Consider the following 19297-nt stretch of genomic DNA (forward strand, 5'->3'; position numbering starts at 1 on the left):
AAATGTCCGTGGCCTGTGCCGAGGAGAGGTCAGGTGCAATCATTTTCGCGAGATCATCCGTTAAGGAACCAGAGCTGTGAGCTGCAATTGGCGCTAATAAACCACTCTCGGCATTAAGACTCTCAATGTCAAATTCAGAACCACTAGAAACGCTGGCCAAGAACATGCATGCTGGCCGCAATCACTTGAGGGAACAGGCTGAATTTCAGAAGCGGTAGAACGACGTCGTTATTAGTAACCGTGACCAGCATATGCGGAACAGCAACGTTCCGGTTCAAAAGCACGTCGATGATGGGGCGAAGCACATATACACCGTCAGGAACCTGTGGCTGAGCAGTCAAAGTGACGTAAGGAGCTGCCTCGGGTGACAGACGCACATCGTGAAGCGAGCACGTGCGGTGGGGCGGTGCTCGAAGCATCGGCGAGTTGAGGCAGTTCTAGCTGAAGAACGCCGATCGCGCAGTCGATGAGAGCAGAATGAGTGGATAAAAAGTCCAATCCAAGGAGAACGTCGTGAGGGCAGTTGTCGATCACAGCAAAGAGAACAAAAGTAGTGCGGCCGGCCATACTTAAACGCGCAGTACACATTCCAAGAACAACCAGCATGCCGCCGTCGGCCACACGAAGCGCTCGGGCAGCTGCTGGGGTGAAGACCTTCTTTGAACGTCTACGTAGGCTAGCACCCATCACAGAAACGTGGGCTCCAGTGTCGACGAGTGCTTGGACAGGTGCGCCGTCTATTTTAACGTCAATTACACTTCTCCTTGTGGGCACAGACATAGGATTTGCTGCAGTAGTAGGTAATGCAGCACCACCTCCGAGGGCTGCATTTCTTAGTTTTCCGAAAGGTCGCGGCCAAAAGCCACAGGGGACGAAAGGCGACGTGGATGCGGCGAACGGGAACATGGGCGACGTGCTTGCGGTGAGCGAGACTGGTGTCCGCGCGGCGATGGTGAGCGGCTGTACCACGTGTTCCGGGCAGAGTTGTCTGCACTGTTAGACTCTGCGGTGGGCGAAACATTGCGGGCATTTCCATTAAAACGGCTCAGGTTGGTCGGCGTGCGAGGTGTTGATGGCCACGAGTTGCGACAGTATCGGGCGACATGACCAATGGGGCGACAGGTGAAACATATTGGCTGGTCGTCCGCAGTTCTCCACTCAGTCGGGTTGCGATAACGCGGAGAGAAGCGTCGGGGCGGAGCGAAAATGGAAGGGCGTTCGTTAGCTCTTGGATTGGCGAGAGCACACACAGACTGTAAACCAATGTTTTCAAGCTACTGGCGAACGATGGCTTGTACGAGGGGAACCGAAAAAGTGGTAGCATCAGGGCTACGCGAACAGAAAGCTGTGGGCGCCATTGCATCCTGTTCACGTCGAACGATTCGCACCACGTCCTGTAATGGCTAGAGGGTTGATCTTCACACGTCGATGTTGCGGCAGTATTGGAAAGTCTGGCGAATGGTTGCAGGACGCGTCGGCTTTTTGCCTGCTTGAATTGTCGGCACTCCTTAATGATGGCGTCAACAGTAGAACAGCTTTTGCACATGAGCAGATTAAAGGCATCGTCAGCAATGCTCTTAAATGGAAGCTTTAGCTCGGGTGCTCCTATCTAAATACATGTAAAAGGAGAGTTCGTTTCTCTCGGCAACCACTGAACCAAATTTGACGAGATTTGTTGCATTTAAAAGAAAATCCTAAAATATAGTGATTGCTGGTTTCGAACTTTCGGTTTAGGTCGTCAAGTTTTTATTAAAAAGTGGCGAAAGTAAAAAATTTTCAGGAAACGAAACTATCAAGTTTACAACTCTGTGACTCGGCAATGAGAAATGATATCACAATTCCGTGAACTGTGACTCGGCAATGAGAAATGATATCACAATTCCGTGAATTGCAACCAATAAACATCTATATCTAAAGCGGACAAGATTGATATGTCACACATGAACCTCAAAAGCTCTAGTAATGTGGAAATACAGCTTTTCAGAACCCTCGAAAACGACGTAACAAATTCACGTAAGATATAAAATGACATATTCAATTTGTCCGCTTTTAATGATCTAATGGGTGCCGTTTACAGAACCGGGATATCTGTTCTTAATGCAGAGCTATCAATTTTTAAACTTCGTGCCTCAATATTTGCAAACTTGCGAATTACTGAAAATCCCTTGACAAGATTCAAGCCCTAAATCGAACTTTCGCTTCCAACAGTCACTAGAATTTAACTTTTTCTCTCAAATGCAACAAATTTCATTAAAATCGGTCCAGCGGTTATCTCAGAAAAACGTTTTTGTGTTTTACATGTATTTGAATAGGCCGCGTCGGAGTTCGGCCCGAGCTAAAGCTTCCTCTTAAACGTGCCCTACATTTTCATCTGCTGTCATGTCGCGATCGGCTTTATGACAAAGCGACAGCACGTCCTGGATGTACGAGACATAGGTCTCCATGGGGGATTTTTGCACGGGAGGCCAGTTCCTGCTTTGCGGCAATTTTACGGTCGGCTGGTTTTCCAAACGACTCTGTAAACTGCTCTTTGTATTGGTCCCAGCTGGTTAGCTCCTCTTCGTGGTTTTGGTACCACACCTTTGCCGTACCTGTACGTAGAACAACAGGTTAGCTAGCATAAGCGCAGGGTCCCATCAGTTGATTCCACTAACGCGTTCGTATATCGCCACCCATTCCTCAACGTTCGGTGCCATCGGTCCCGCAGAAAGTTCCAGGATCTTTGGGTTGCATAACCACAACTGAAGGGGACAGCGACCTAGCTGGCGACGCTGACGTAGGCGGTAACGACGTTGATCCCGCGTGCTCACCATTATTCTTGGTGCGAGCGGTGATGCGACGTCCACTGCGGAGCGCCGTGGGGGAAGGGTGTGTGCGTGCGTTAATTTTCAAAATCGTTGAAAATATAATTTTCAATTTTATAGGCTTTCGCGAGCACATTTATCTGTTGCATTGAGCCTCATATTCCTTCTCGTGTCACGTCTCCAGCCTTTTTGACTGCGACCACCCACGCTCAGAGTAGTCTTACCGATGTTTCATGTAGGCTTTCATGTAGGGCTTCGCACAGACATTGCCTGCGTTCTCTGAAGGCATGACGGGAGATGAGGTGTGGCTTTACGTTCGGGAGAGTCGAAACAGGCATACCCTGACCATACCTATGGCAATGTGGATGATGTAATAGTGTGAGCGCTGATATTCTCAACAACATGGCTTAATTGGTGTCGGTCTCAGGAGAAATACGAAAGGACAACTTTTTCTTAGGTCAGCCCGTATCATACACATTTGCAAGAATCCCACATGCACATAAAGGAACGGCTAAATTTGCTTACTTGTCATAAAAATAATGCAGGCTGACCGCTCGCTCGCTCACTTATTTGCTCATTCATTCACTCCCTTGCTCGTCCACTCCCTCCCTCACTCAATCAACTCATCTCACTCGTTCACTCACTCACTTCCTCCCTCACTCAAGTTATCCCTCCCCTCTCACTCACTCACTTCCTCGCTCGCTTACTCACTTACTGATCCACTCGCTCAATGCCTCCCTCACTCGCCCACTCACTGCCGCACTCACTCACTTGCTCTCTTATTCACTGAGTAGCTCACCTACTTTTTCACTGACCTAATCTCTTCCTCATTCACTCGCTTGTTCGCTCGCTCATTCATTTGCTCGTTCATCCGCTCACGCACTCACTCACTTAATCTCTCCCTCAATCACTTCCTCACTCAATTCCACTCATTCACTCACCTTTTTGGGCGCTGAGTCGTGCTCCTTGCAGAAAATAGCGCCTCTTCCTCTTCACAATCACACACTCTCTCTCTACCTCACTCACTCAATTTCTCCCTCACTCGTTCGCTTGCTCACTGACTTACTCCTCAACTCACTCAACTCACTCATTCATTCGCTCACTCACACCCTCGTTCACTTCGATATCCAGCAGAAAACATTCGGTATATACGCCCATGGATGTCTCACTGCTGACCTGTTGCCACTGTTGCTGCAGTCTCGCGGCTGATGGGCGGCCCAGGGGGTGCCGGGGCCGGAGCCCAGCTGGGCCCGGCGCTGAGCGCGGCCTGCGGAGGACCGGGCTCGGGCGCGGACTCGATGGGCAAGTCGGCCGCGGCGGCTGCTGCGGCCGCCGCCTGTGCAGCCGCGGCCGCGGCCGCAGGCATGCAGTTTCCCCTGGGCCAGCGCCGAAAGAGGCGCGTGCTCTTCACGCAGGTAAGTTCACGTCTGCGGGACCTTCATGTTTGCCAGTGGCACGCTATATATATCACCGCGATGTTCAGCGATTCACCGGCAGAGTCAAACGGTTCCGAAATATGCCACAGCCGCCATGAAAGACGCCGTTCGCAGGTTCTTGACCACCTGTATGGACCTTTAACGTGCATCTTAAATCTTAGCACATGAGCGTTCCGCTATTATAGAGGTCTTTAGGAACTGTATGATTGGTTGATTGAGTGTAGCGTAACGAACATACAGATTGACAATAGGACGCAATGGAGGGGTGAGGACTAATGTTGAACACCCTGAGCCTCCTCAACATGCATCCCAAAGCTTGGCACACGAGTGTTTCTGCACATGCATCTCCCCCGGTACGCGGCCACCGCGACCGGCAATCGAACCCACGACCTCGCGACCAGCAGCAGGACACCATAAGCCACTGAGCCGCCGCAGCAGCCTAAAGATTCAGTATATATGAGCAAGAACGCATGGGGCAGCGTCAATTTTATTACTTTCGTATCATGTGGCTTCTGCGCTAGACCTCTAGCGGTCTATCCTTGTTACATCACGCCTATATAAAGGCGGGATACCAGTGTATCGAATAAAGAAGTTGCTGATTTGTAGAGACCGCCGCATGCGGAGTAAGTAGTTGCGGGTGTATTTTCGTCGAAGGCATGTGACAAGCTCGTATTCATAGCACATTTATACTAAGGGCTGACACTTATGCGCTGTGTATAGTAGTCAACTAGAATGTTCATGTTTCTCATTTCCTAAGCTCCAACGCACGGTCTCCGCTCAGTATGCGCATGCACATTGATTTCATTTGGACAGGGACTCGAAAAGGCCGTTTAGTCAGAATGTATGCATGTACAGTTGAACACAATATGCAGTTACATCTGAACGACAAATGATGACATATTTAGAGTTCCTAAAGTGACGTTCGTTCAATAGCAATGAAAGCCACCGTAAACCGCATGTTATACTGTAGTCGACTCGCTGTGCATCTTAGCGCCGTTGCCCTGACTGGCTGCCACTTGAACTCTGAGACTCATATTAGCCTACGTCCGTGCCCGCCAAACTGTCAGCACGCCTTTCCCGGGATTCGAGGAACATTTGAGAGAGAAGGTACAGGCTTCGTCTAGATTGTACAGAGCGCTGTATAGCCTAGTGCTCTGAACAAAATAAAGCATAATATTACAGCATTCTATAGATTCAAAATACAGTACTCAAGATTATGTGATTTGTCGGTTCGCGTACGTTTCCTTGAACTCTGGCACTGTCTCTCAAATTCAAATTCCGCCTTAAAACATATGATTCCTCGCTTAGCAGCACAGCGTCCCATCGTTCTAGACAGAAATGACGAAGATTGTTGATAATCTTCGTTACTGTGCGGGTGTGACATGTTGTTCAAGAAAGAAGTTTGGAGCATTCATATGCTTGACGTGGGATTAATTCACTCACTTTATGCCTATATCACGCAAGGTTCTACATCTACTTAAGTCGCTTGCGTGCTTTCATGGAGCCACCCGTTGAATACTATATAGTGAAAAAATGGTTCAAAAATTAATATAGGAAGGTTGTTCATTCCTTTGAAACAATGTTCTCAACCCAGAAAAAAGTCGCAGTTTTCGACCGAAAGGCGAAGCATTGATTGCGATAGCAAATTGCTGGACAGCTAGCTGTACGAAATAAGGACAGTAGTTTTATCGACCGTACAAACTTGCAAATATAGTATGCCTAACTAAATTAATATGCGTGGTATCATGCGCGCACATATGAACACATATCACTCGATGACCGCGGAAACTCGCTGTCAAAATGCTCGAGCTAGGAATCGCGGCAGCAGCAGCGAGCGAATTAACCTTCGTGCTGCGTCTCGGGCATCAACGCGAACTAAGCCGCGAAAACACAGCGTGCGGCCGGACTCTGTCCCCGTCGCAAATGACTTTCAATTTACAGCGGCCCGGGCGGGCGGGAGCGGCCGCCCGGCCCGCCCGGAGTAGAATGCGCCCCCGCTCTCCCCCTCCCCCCGTATCCGTGTGCGCGACGGAAGACGGCGCGCTTCCTCCCCGCTTCCCTCGCTTGCGTGCGGGAGATTGAGCTGCGATCGCCTGCTCACCCCGGCACGCTTTCACTCGCACAAAAAGCACGCGGCGACGATTTTATCGCGTTTGGATTTTATACGGACCCTCACGGCGATGCCGACGGCGGCGGCAGAAATGCGCCTGGAGTTTCATACGATTGCTATCGCAATAAAATAGAAGCCACTGCAATTCTGGCGCGTCGTTCGCGATGAAATCTGAACGTTCGACATAATTTACTTTCATGCGCAGGCACAGGTGTACGAATTGGAACGACGGTTCAAGCAGCAGAAGTACCTGTCCGCTCCGGAGAGGGAGCACCTGGCTAGTCTCATACACCTAACACCCACTCAGGTATGCATTACTATAACCCATAAAAATGGAAGCAGTTGTTTCGGCGTGCGTTGAGCATCAAACGTTGTATAGACTAAAACCCATCCTGCTACTTTCGGTCCGATGATTTGAGTCGTCAGGTTTTTAAGGGTTATAGGGCTGGAAGAGTGATTTCAGATTGGCTCGCCACCTGCAGTGAACAGTGGTATATTGGTACATATATGAAAGTGGAGAAGTGGTCACAATAAATATTAACAAGAAACGCGATAAGTTAACTTTGGATAAACTTTACGCTAACAATGGCACGCGCTTGAGAGCGACAAAGAAGTAAGATGGACAAATATGGCTCGAAAAAGCGTGGGCACATGCTGGATTCGAGTGGTGCATTTTCGTGAGTGCGCTTTTATGTACAGTGAGTAATCGGTTTGCTATTATGCCGAACTATGGCACCTGTTTGCATGACAGCGCAATGCGGAATATTTTTGTAAGCAGTTGAAGTTAGGACACGCCATAGCCCTTAGATTACGTGTCCAAGTAGTCCATGATTTACTGTTATAATCTTAGAATGTAGGTTGCACTGTCAACTGTAAGCCAGGGCGCAGAACGAAGAAAATAGTAGGAAAGGCCAGGCATTAAATGAAAAGGGTCAAATGTTTCAAAAGAACTACTTGTTGGCCTAGTTGGTGCTTGCTGAAGGACATGTTTCTTGCCGCAAATCAAAACACACACAAAAGTAAAACACAGACATATACCCGCCCGTGTCATCGTCTACATGTCTTGCTTTTGTGTGTATTTCAATTTGCAGCAAAAAATGGTCAAATGGTTAAGACACCGAGTACAGCATTAGTTCTGATAAGGTCACACGCACTTAATTGATCAAGTTTAAGTTATTGCTGCATCGCTGTGCTGTCGACCACCATAAACCTGCCATGTTTCCGCGAGGTCTAAACGAAAATGTGAGGTAGGTTATAGTACGGCAAAGTTTTGAATCTTCAGAACATAAGGCCAAGGTCTACGGATAAGCTACACTACGAACCCACTGTCACGGCATCCGTGTGCACCTCGAAATGCAGTTCTTTGTGGGCCAGCGTTACGAAGTGGTGGAAAACCTTGCGGTCTCCTTACATTACTTTTTTTTCTCATCATCTTCAATATAATCAAACGCACTTTGTTCTACGGGCAGGTGAAGATCTGGTTCCAGAACCACCGTTACAAGTGCAAGCGGCAGGCCAAGGAGAAGGCCATGGCTGAGCAGCAGCTGCAGCACGGTACCAACAGCGTCAGCGCAGGCACGGCGTCAGGAGCGCACCAGGGGTCGCACTCCCCTAGAAAGGTATACATCATATGCGCATGCGCACACACAATTTCTGAATTCTTCCACCACTAGCCCGCAGGTCATGGATGCTTCGAAGCAGGAAACGTCATCAGAAACAGTTAAAGTCAAGCCCGCGTGTAATCTGCAATGACAAATGCAGATGCATAATAATCTCCTGACACCTAGTGCCGTCAAGCAACTTCTCCGAGTCGTTTCAGATTTAAAGGGACAGTAATGGTTAATATTACGTCAATGCGGACTGATGAAATACCATCCTAGAAACCTCGAAACGCTTGTTTCATGCGAAGAAGAGACTTATTTTAAGAGAAAATGCGTTCTAAAGTGCCCGCGTACCTCTAGCGCAGTTCAAATCGCCCGCCCTCTGATCGAGGAGTGGTGACGTCATGGTCTCATGGTTACGTTGCGCCGTCGGTGAGTAAAACAGCGCCCGCAGACGGCGCTACGGCTTTTCCGCGCAAAACGCAAACGCGCGGCCAGAAACAGAGCCAAGACAGAGCCAACGCAGCGCGAAAGTGGAACTATGGCGGCTGGCGGAAGGGAAAGCGCGCGACGATAAGCTGATTCTTTATTTTATGACGCCAACTTTGACGCTCGTTGCAATGGAAGACCCTGACAACGACACATTGGCTCGCGATGCTGGGCTCGACTTCAGCGATTTAAGCACTGATGAACGTGACCTGCTGCTGAGGGCTCGCGCTGCCGGCGTCGTTGCGTACTACTACGACGGCAACTGTATGTCACGGTTGTACATATTCCCGCATATGTAGCTTTTCCTTCGTGAAAACCAAATGCCGCACTCACCGCCCCGTCTTCAACCTGTAGTTCTTCTTGCTCTTCGGAGTATGCAGGCAAGACCGACAGAACAGCGCTACAGGAAAGCATTGCTTTGAAAGGCCCTCCACACGACTTCAGTAAGTCGGCGGTGAACTCGTAATCCTCTGGACGAAAATGCAGCGAGCACACTATGCGATTTTTCGGCTCTTTGCCAACGCGCTGTGACAGAGGTACGGCACTTAACCACTTCCAGGGTAGAGGTTCACTCGTTGTCACACAGTGATAAGTATTGTTGGATTCGCCGCTGCAACTGCCCTTGGACAAGTTCCGCGGACCGTTCGCGCATCCCATGACATCACATAGTCGTGGAATTCTCGCTACTTGTTCCAAATGCAAGTCTCGCGAGCCAGCAGAACCAGCGCAGCACGACGCGATAACGAAACAACTGAAACTCCAAAGCGCGCGCGGCGCAGAGTCGAGCGCGCAGAGTCGAGCGAAAACGAAACCTTTCGACCACCCATACTACAGACGGGTAAAGTCAAAATGTTATTTTTATCTTAGAATTGAACAGAAGTATACAAGTAGCATTTTGTTCCGTCTTATAGCCTAGTGAAATGATCTTTTTATTATGAGTAGTTGAGTAATAGTGACCAATTATGATCAGGAGTGCCTTCGTCATCGGGCTAGTACCGGTATGTCGCTGGGGGGTCTCAAATCGTGTCATGCGTTTATCTCAATTTCTCGGTTACTAAAGCTCTGTTCGCGATTATATTGACGCCTTAGACTTTCTAGAGCATTGCTTTATCACTTTACCTTGACTTCATAGTAACCTTTAGTGTCCCTTTAAGCTCGTCAAGTCATAGCCTACCGTAAGCCTCATACTTTTTTTTTACCTTGGGCCAGAACTTGGCGTCCTTATATGTGGACCCTTCCGAGTGACCTGTGATATAAACTGTGGTACTGCAGACAAATGAGACCAGGAAGTGCACTAATCCTGAGCAGAGCGTGGCTCGTCTTCAAGCAAATGTCCGTGTCACTTTCTTGCACAGTTATCTTTCCGCGAAACTTTTGCAAAAAGTGACTGACTGACCTAACAGCTCCTAAAGAACAAGCTGGTACTAAATTGCAGAGCTTGTGTTGACGTCGTTTCATGCGGGGACTGGCATGGCCCGTCCGAGCCTGGTTCCTCCTCTCGTGGGTTATCTCATATCTTCTCATATCTCAGACCGCTTATTCCGTTTCTGAGCCGACAGCTGCTCAGTCTTAAGGTATCGTCCCAGTTCCCACACACTGTTTATCAGTAGTCCGTCGATCCAATACCTCGCAGAAATGCGCGAGGTAGACGTGAGACCTCCCTTCGTACTCCCCTTGGTTCCTCAAGAAACAGAACATTTGCTGCAAAGACGTCAGCTCTGGGCCGTCCAGCAGGTCCTCGAGGCGCTCGAAAGGCACGGACCCAGCGAGCCAGCAACGGCGAGCGGAGACCCGCGCCGAGTAACGGCAACTTCGAGGATGACGTAGGCCCTCGTCGGGGCGCGCGAGCGCCCAACTGCAGGCATAAATAAAGTTTCTCCAATCCAATGCTGCAAAGACGCACATGGAAGCCCCGCTATTTTAGAGCTGTCAAATTTATTCCTTCCGGAAGTGAAATACCTCGGAATGTACTCTCGGTCTGTACCACGTGGGGATTTCTTTCCTTCGATGCTATTGATATTGTTTCACCAGTCGCAGCAGGTGTAGATTATAATGAAGAAGGGCAAGAAATAATCGTTACATAACACGGCCTCTGCTCCGCGATTTTTAAACCAGCGTATCGCTTGTTTCCACTCAATTCAGTTATATATAACATGTTCCCCGTTCACCATGCCCGACTCTTCAGGTAGCCGTGCCGGTACTGGTGAAGGACGGCAAGCCGTGCGGCAATTCCTCGGGAGAGGAGGACGCAGTCGGGGACCTGCTCTCCTCTACTGGCTCTTCGGTGGGCGGAGTGGGCGCCTCGCACCACCAGTCTTCGTCCTCTTCGTCGCAAAGGAGCGGCAACGGCATTGGCGCAGGAGGCCTGCACCACCACCAGCACCACCACCACAGGTCGTGCCTGGTGGACAGCTCGACCGGCGCTAGGGTCATGTGCGGTGCGCCTCCCAGTAGTTCCAGCCCTCTAAACATCAACGGTGAGTACTGAATGCCCTTTACCGTAAAAGTGACCAAGGAGGCGTGAAACTTAGGAGAGCGTGTACTTCCAAAGAAACATAGGGTGGCCAACCTGACGCTTCGTAGCATCGTTATAGGACATGAAGAGTTGCGAGAAATTGACCTTTGCTTGTAAGGTTTCACCTAATATTCTACTATATATGAGTCACGTTGATGTTGAAGATATGCGCCTAAATGTCGTTAGTCCGACACGTTATACGACACGAAGCTTACATCTCTTCGTAGTGCGCTTTTCGCTGAGATCAGAGGTCACGTTAAGCGCTAGATTTGAGACCACAGTGACAGAGTGTAAGGGAGGCTGACAAGGTGCGAATGCCCTGTTCGGTACACTGCGCCTGGTAAGGGAAAACGGGGATAGAAGGAAAAGCCGGGGGACGAAAGGGCCAACGAAGCTGGAATAAGCCGAAAAGGCCACAGGAAGTTAGTAGCACGCCCTGTGCCCAATGGAAGTACGGCAACGCGTTCCAAATATTGTTCAGTCACTTCCGCTGGTTGGGTCATTTCTTGAAAGCCGCGTACTGTTTCAGCATTAAGCCCTAATGTCATATATGAGAACATGTTCATAGAACATAATTCTTTATGCTATCTCCTCTATCAGGATAACTACACTTGTCTCTCTCGCACGATAGGGGGCATCAAGACACTGTTCCGTTGTTTTGTGCTTTTGAAGGTGTTGGTATGTCTCTCAACGAGTTTACCGATCTGCTACGCAGGAATGACATCGTACGGCCAAGCGGTCGACCTGAATCCGGGCAGCATGGTGGGCAACGCAGCGGCCACCGGAGCCGGAGGCATGCCGGGAGCCGCGATGACCTCCATGTGCCCGTCCTACCTGCAGCTGCAGGGACGCACCTGGTGACTGGATCTCTGGGACGCCTCGTGACCCCAGCGGACCCACGAGGCGTCCCAGGCGACCGTCAAGAGAGAGGTCGCCACCGACGACGACGACTGCAACTTCAGCGAGGACGAAGAAGAGGAGGAGGAGGACGAAGACGAGGACCACGACTTCGCCGCCGCTTCCGGAACGAGACCTCAACCGCTCAGGCAAGGAGCGCCAGAGGAAATGCCTCAAGATGAAGACCTCTGCGACATAGTGCTCTGAAGACATGCGATGTGAAGAAACCTTTGAAGCAGTCGGTGCGAATAAGCAACGTGGTAACACGTAATCACCTTCTCATTGAAGGCGTATCCTTGCTTTAATAGTAGATGGCGCGAAGTGGCGCGTCGACCAAGACTGCTAGGAAGCCAGGCTGAAACTGCAAATCTTGGCCTGAAAAAGAATATCACTTCCAAGACCAGAAATAGTTCTGTCGCTTACTTCATCGGTGTCGGCTAGAAGAAACTGTCACCGTAAATTTGCTACCGTCATCGTGCAGTCTGCTGACTTCTTCTTCGGAAGGACAGATTTCTTACCAGAAGCAGGTCCTCTGCAACATCACTACAAGGAAAGATTCTGCTGACCTTGTGAGGGTGCAGTTCAGTCATATATACGGCGAAACAAACAGAACGCGGCAACGGAAACGACAAAGAACAGTGCGCTATTCTGTCTGACAGTGGCAAAACATAACTCTACCTGTGTGAACTGTGTGCGCTGGAAGGGCGGAGTTGATCTTCTGTCGACGCGAACTACCTAAATGGCGTTGCAGGCATGCTTTCTCAACTCGACGTTTTCTCAACTAACGAGCGGCACACGTACAAGGTGCTCGAAATTCCATGTCGAATGGCAGTGCCAAAGCTTCTCTTTTTTTTTTCCTTTTCCAACTTCACACCGGCCCTCCGAACGTTGCACCAGTGGTGATCAGCGATGTGTGATAATCATAGACCGTGTTCTCCCACAAACCACGGAAGAGCAATGGAGCTCCGGGGTAGACAAAATCAAACTGCTCCCCAGTGAACTTTGCGCGGTTACAGTGTAAGTGCCGTACGCGTCAACCTGCATTGACTTTCAGCAAGTATTAATGAGGCTGGCGAATACGCCTGTCAGTGATGACAGCCAATCTACGCGGACTTTCGTTTTGTTTGTGAGGAAACGTTAAGACAGTATCCTTTGCCTCACGGCGAAAGACCAACATTGTCATATTTTCGAATGTGAGTACATCGTTTAATGCTTCTTTTTTCGATGGTTAAATTTCAAATTGCAGTATTAGTAAAGACAATACTTGATATAGTGTCGATATTACTGGTCCAATTGACCGTATAGCGCGGCGTTCCGACATAATAGACTAATACAGAAGTAAAGACAGAAGTGAGTGATATTACAGAAAGATTAAAGACAAGTAACAAGTCGAGCTGGATGGATAGACAAAATTTCTAGGATTAGATTGTTTCACGCCCTCTCATAATTCTCGCACCATTCTGTGTGACGTTGGCGGTGTCGAGAGCATTTTGGTGAGTTGTGTTGATTACATTGGTCATAAGAAAACAAATTCGCATTGTGAAAAAGAAAGAAGCGCTCGACCTGGCCATTTTTCTGGGATTTTCTCGCATTATAAATACCCGGATTCCCATGCCCACGTATAAAATTTCACGGTACAGCCGCAAAAATTTAAGCGAAGAAAAAGAAATCCGTCGTTCTCCTTTTCTCCGCTAGCGAGAAATATTTTTCACCTGAAGAAACGTATAAAATTTAGGAAGTGATCTCCCAGTCTATGACGATGAAGTGGTTCTCTAGAAGATTCTTTAGTTACGAGTTTATATAGCACACTTGCTGTACCGTTTCTATACGCGGAACGCTAGCGAAAAGTCATAAACGATGTACTCGCATTTCAAATTTGCGTGTTTCATGAATTTTATGACAATACCTGCTCTTTTAGGACAGAGCCTTTAAAATGACTGTACATAAAATGCGCCGCAACCAATGCTCGAACGGACGCGCGGTTCTTTAGTGCGACGTCATTGGTTTTCTTGACAACGATTTAGTGATGCTGTATGTAGCTGCATCGTCAGTTCGACGTATGTCACGTAGCTCGATGAAACCTTGTATATATACCTGTAGTAGCTCGGTGATAATACATACCGATTATGCTGTGTACGCTGGCGTGTGTGTGTTCTTGATTATAACGAGGACTATTGTGATTAAGAACTACTCAGTACCGACCAGTGTTACTGAGAGACCACTCTTGTGCTCATGCTCTCGAGTGGGCTGTCTGAAAACGGTGACGGTGCGTGCCGGCGCAGGAAACAAACAAAAATTTGGGAGAAAGGGGTGAGATGATTGAAAGCTTTGCAAATAAATTGCAGTATGAACAAAAGAGGCCTTTATAAGCTATTCACGTTAGTTGCTTCGCTAGGTTCACGAGACTTCACGTCACGAGGTAAGTCACAAACTAAACTTGACACACAGCAGTACTACGTTAAATTTTATGCGACACTGAGGTGCACGACAACAGCCGTGCGACGAGACTAACTCAGAAAAATTCGTCGGTGACGCGCTGAAAACAATCTGATGTGCGCCGTAGCATTTGAAGCACTTCCTTTATTCTGAGAGCTTCAGGAGGAAGTCGGTTGGAGCAATCTAGAACAATCTACAGCCTTGCGCATTTCAAGGAGTGTAAGCTAGCACATGTGTGCAGTAAGCCCGCCGTATATTTGTTGGCACAGAATAAGTGCTTCTCATCCGCTGCAGGGTCGATAGACCACTCGGGCAAACGAAAGACGACGAACTCGTCAACGCCTCGATTGCGTAAGCCGCCTATCCTACTGCACCGACTAATTCTGCGCAGGGAGGCCTGTATAAACAATGCGCGCGAGACCGTGACGCAAGAAAGAGTCCACTTGTGCAAGGAACAGTTAGCTTGTATTGCTCCCAATAACACTCCGTCGCGGGCGCTAGCGGTAGTCGCAACGAGGAAAGGAAGACCAGCGTGGCAATTGGTCTCGCGCCCCGATTAGGCCCCAACCAACTCGTAGCGGTGAGAGGTACGGGAGAGAAAGAGACGTGAAGACAAAAGTAAGGAGGGTTATGACGTTATCACTGACACAGAATGGAAGCGAGTAATCGAAAGACAGCGGCAACGATGGGCCGAAAGAAAGCGGATACAAGAGGGAGGCGGGGGAGCAAGAACACAAACAAGCCACGAGTCGCGCGGTAAGGAAAAGAACGCTATACACAAACACGCCCGCTCCCTTAGAAATCGGCGACCGCATCGTCATCGCCGTCATCGCGCGCTCCGCCTCCAGCGAGAGCCAAGCCTAGCCGAGCCTGCTGCGGGGGTCGCGGAATGTCATGAGCGGTAGGGCCGGAGCAAATGTTGACCCAACGGCCGGCCGTCGACGAAGACGACGACGAAAGACTCTCGCGCGCAGCGCGGTGGAAATGCCGGGCATTACGTTCTCGTTCCCGTGGCTTTGCCGAACCCCGCTAGAGAGAAAGGAGGAGAAGAAGCCGAACGCGACCGCTCCGGCTAGCCGTGGTTGTCGATTGAAAGCCAGGCACGCCTGCGCAGACAGTAGGTGGAAAGGAGGTGGGAAGCCAGGAAAGACTTTCTACAAACAAGGAGGCCCTTTTCCTTGTCAGCCACCGCCGACGACGACAGCGGTGTAGAAGGAAACGGACGTGTAGTGACTCTACGCCCCCCCCCCCCTCCCTCTTTCTTTTTTCGATGTGAAAATTTGTGTTCGCATGTCCGAACGTCGGTGCCCGCGCTATAGCTACCACATACCTATGTGCACATCGAGGGTAGTGCAGCCATAAAATAAGGACGCAGTTAAGAAAGGGTCCCTTAGAGACGATGAAGCTGAAGCTCTGGTGGAGCCATGGGACATCGCAGGAGAGGCTTCTATAAGTTTGTCGCGAGTCAGGTGTGGGCAGTGGCGTTTAGCGCGCGCAGCCGAAATGTGGCAGTGGGTGCAATCGAACAGCCAATGCAATCGATCAGTGCAGCTTAGCCCTGTAGTATCGATCGGACGGCGCCCGAGACGACCGCATAAGTTTACAACCTTTCAGTTTTACGTTAGCACTAAGCTAACCTTTGCCATTTTTACTGCGGTTCTATAAGCTATAGAAATGAGCCGCTTTTGTTCGCTCTATCATGCTTTTTTCCAGGTACGGGGGGGCGTAAGTGTCCATGGCCGCAAATCAGTGTACACTGTCTTTCGCTCGAAACATGAATACTTGAAATGAACTGCGCACCCATACAGAAACTAAAAAAAAGCAGCTCGCGTTGCGAGTGAGCCACCAGTTAACGTCCTCACACTGTGAAAGGAACGCATGCGCTTTCGAGCAACATGTTTTTAGGACGTTGCACTAAACACTGATAACAGGAGCAGCGAAAATGAGCGCTGCCATAACTATTCGAATGCAAAATAAGGTGAAGCAGATTCCACCCACTGTGGGAATCGATGTTATAAAGCATTTTGCTGGTCCCAGCAGCGTAAGAAGGGAGAGATAAATGAGATGCGAAATGCAGGGATGTTAAGCGGCAGATAGATACGCAGCTTGCTACTCTGCAGTGGTGAATGAGTAAGACGAGACAGAAAGCGCACACATAGAAAGAGAGGAACAAAAAAAGAAGGCACGAACACTCACAAAGAAACGCAGGAGTGCCAGTCGTTGAACTATAGGTCTCTTGACCGAAAGAACTGCAGCACCTTCGTTGCCTTCTGCTGTGAAGGCCGTATCAGCCGGCATTCCAAGATCGTCTGCTCAGAAAGCGGCTGGTTGTGGAGGCGTGCCAACGCCGTGACCAGCGACAGTCTCTAGCTGGGAGCTGTAACAGAAGAAATGTTCGGTGGTTTTCGCGCTGCCGCAACTGTCACAGGCAGCAGTGTCACCCATTTCGATGCGGCAAGCAAATGCATTCGTAATCAGTACTCCAAAGCACAGTCGGCAGGGAACAGTTGTCTAGATTCGGGAAAGTCCAGGTGGAATGCCGAGTCGGAGGGATGGGTCCAGGCGGTTCACACGAGTATGCCTGAAACCTTGCGTGTTCCTCATGGATTGTGTGACATCACGCGCGAGTATGCGAAGCTTTGTTGCGGCATCGAGCCTCGATAGCGGGATGGGTTCCTAGCTTCGTAAGCTTCTAGGCGGCTTCGATAAGAAACTATACCATGGCTGATAACGCCCGCGCATAAAAAATGAAGGGGCTGACGCGCGCAGGCTCGTTGGCGCATAGCTTGACCGAAAAGTGAGGCATATGACAGCTTTCGCAATGCGGGCTTTAAGGTCGGTCGGCTTCTGGCGGCCACCCCTGCTTTGGAAAATGGAACGTGCCTTGCACTCTCGCTATCGGCGCGCTCGGGTACAGCAGCGCCGCGTGTCGCCATTTTGCCGCTCCAGCCAACAGTCACTTGTGCTAATCTTTTTTTCCGATGGGACTGTACCACTCCAACCTGACAAGGATCCTGCGCTCCATCACCTTCGCTACTCAACTTGCTAGCGCGATTGAGCGGTATAACGTGAGCTCTAGTCTAGACTTGCCATGTTTGAGGAGTGGTACCAGACGGCTTGTATTCACTCTTGAGGAACGTTTCCACCCCGCCAGGATTCATTGAATATATCCAGTAGCGCATTTAGTAGTCGCTTATCCAGGTGGCACAAGATGCCGTACGGCATGCCATCTGGTCCAGGCGACGACTACCGATTACACAGTGAAAGAACTGCATCGAGCTTCTCGATGGTGAAAGGCAGGTCGTGAAGGCGGTGGAAGGCGCCATGAAGCTACCAGTACCAAGGCAGCCTGTGTACGTTGATCTACCTACAATGGTACCGAAGAAATCTTCCGCTAAATTATTGCACTCTCAACGACGGAAAAGCGCCAGGGCTTTGAATGGCACGCGTTATTGGGGAAATACACGTAGGCCACGGGCATTTCTCCATTCGGGCATTCCTCCTAAAGAGGTTTTCGGGGGTCTAGGGAGTCTCAAAATATGGCCCACCGTTAAGACTACAGTTTGTCCATTCGGCGCTGGATCTTCTAATGCGTGCGTCTGGCTACCCTTAGTTCATCCATGGATGGACTTTGTGCTTCGGTATCTTCGCTCATCACCGACATATCGCGCGTATCCCCTTCAATTTTATGTCTGATTCTGACAACGCTGGAGAGTATGTCAGCATGTACATTGCAATCTGCGTTGCTTCCTTGAACGCTTTCTGAAAGCCAGGAGAAAGACCTAGCTTTGGGAAAAGCTTCTTTCATGCAGGTTTTGGGTGGAGACCAATCAACTTGCTGAATTGTGTTGTGAAGTTGTGAAGCCTGCTTGCAAAGTGTAAGGGGAGGTATCGATTATTGCGCAAGCAAGTTACTCCAGGAGTCATTAATGAGAACGGAGCATATCTTGCCTTGTGAGGAAACTCGCTTCCGAAGGAGTTGTTGCTGGACATGCTGGTATGGTTGACTGCGCATTATCTTTAGGGCTGGGCATCAACCTAAAAAGGAACCCTATCAATCAAATTTTAAACGAAGAATAACAAAAAAGTTAACAGGCTCATTCATTAAACCCCTGCTCCGCTAGGGCAAACATCCGTAAGTATTCCTAGTTTTAGCGTGCAATAACCGAGTGGAACTCTCTACCTTTATCCCTTCTTATTAGCACAAATTGTATTGAACGTGTTGACCATAGAACATGCTGCACTGGACATTTCTATTTCTTCATAATTTCTTACTTTCTTTCTCGCCGTTCTCTCTTAGCCGTGTTATTATTTACAGTTTCAGTGTATTCGTGAGTTGCATTTAGTGTACAGCTCTACTTTATTCTTTGCTATGCGCCTGTGTCATTCTTCATTTTATAAATTTCAGCAGATCTTACTTGACCCTTCCTTTTGCATAAACACCTCACCTGCATGGGCCCTTACAAGGCCAGCAGTATCCTCTAAATAAATAAATAAATAAATAAATAAATAAATAAATAAATAAATAAATAAATAAATAAATAAATAAATAAATGAGAACATCAAGGAGATATTGGCGTGCTGCTTGATTGCGACAGAAGTAAATGAAATACCCGATAACCTAAAGTGAGAAAGGTGGCTGTTTGACCCCCACCCCGTTTCGAAGGGGGTGCCATAGATATCAGCAACAGTGCGACATAGCAGGACACGTAAGGGGACTCTGAGGGATTAACGCAGGCTAGACGGTTTAAAAATATCTACTGTCCCAACTTTCATTCCACTGAAGCTGCAAAACGTCTGAACTACTGATATGACAAGTACGACTTCATTTTGTGTGTTAAATGGAAATCGAAACTCTTTAAACGTCGCAGTGTGTATTGTAGTGCTAAATAAAAAAAAGCAAAATAGTTAAACCACTTTCTCATTATGAGGCACGCCGCAGTGAAGGACTCCGGAAATTTCGACCACGTGGGGATCTTTAACGTGCACCTAAATCTAAGTACACGGGT

General features: G+C 49.0%; 1 protein-coding gene across 1 annotated transcript in view; it reads left to right on the plus strand.

The window, feature by feature from the left end:
• Positions 1 to 13994, plus strand: part of LOC139048020 (homeobox protein Nkx-2.4-like) — a 38111-nt gene extending 24117 nt beyond the window's left edge. Inside the window, exons 2-6 of the mRNA XM_070522363.1 lie at positions 4002 to 4219; positions 6556 to 6657; positions 7820 to 7969; positions 10626 to 10917; positions 11671 to 13994. Coding sequence (XP_070378464.1) covers positions 4002 to 4219; positions 6556 to 6657; positions 7820 to 7969; positions 10626 to 10917; positions 11671 to 11816 — 908 coding nt within the window. The 3' untranslated portion in view covers positions 11817 to 13994. The remainder of the gene's footprint in view (positions 1 to 4001; positions 4220 to 6555; positions 6658 to 7819; positions 7970 to 10625; positions 10918 to 11670) is intronic.
• The last annotated feature ends 5303 nt before the right edge of the window (positions 13995 to 19297 follow it).

This window comes from Dermacentor albipictus, chromosome 7 (assembly GCF_038994185.2).
Source record: "Dermacentor albipictus isolate Rhodes 1998 colony chromosome 7, USDA_Dalb.pri_finalv2, whole genome shotgun sequence".
Classification (NCBI taxonomy): domain Eukaryota; kingdom Metazoa; phylum Arthropoda; class Arachnida; order Ixodida; family Ixodidae; genus Dermacentor; species Dermacentor albipictus.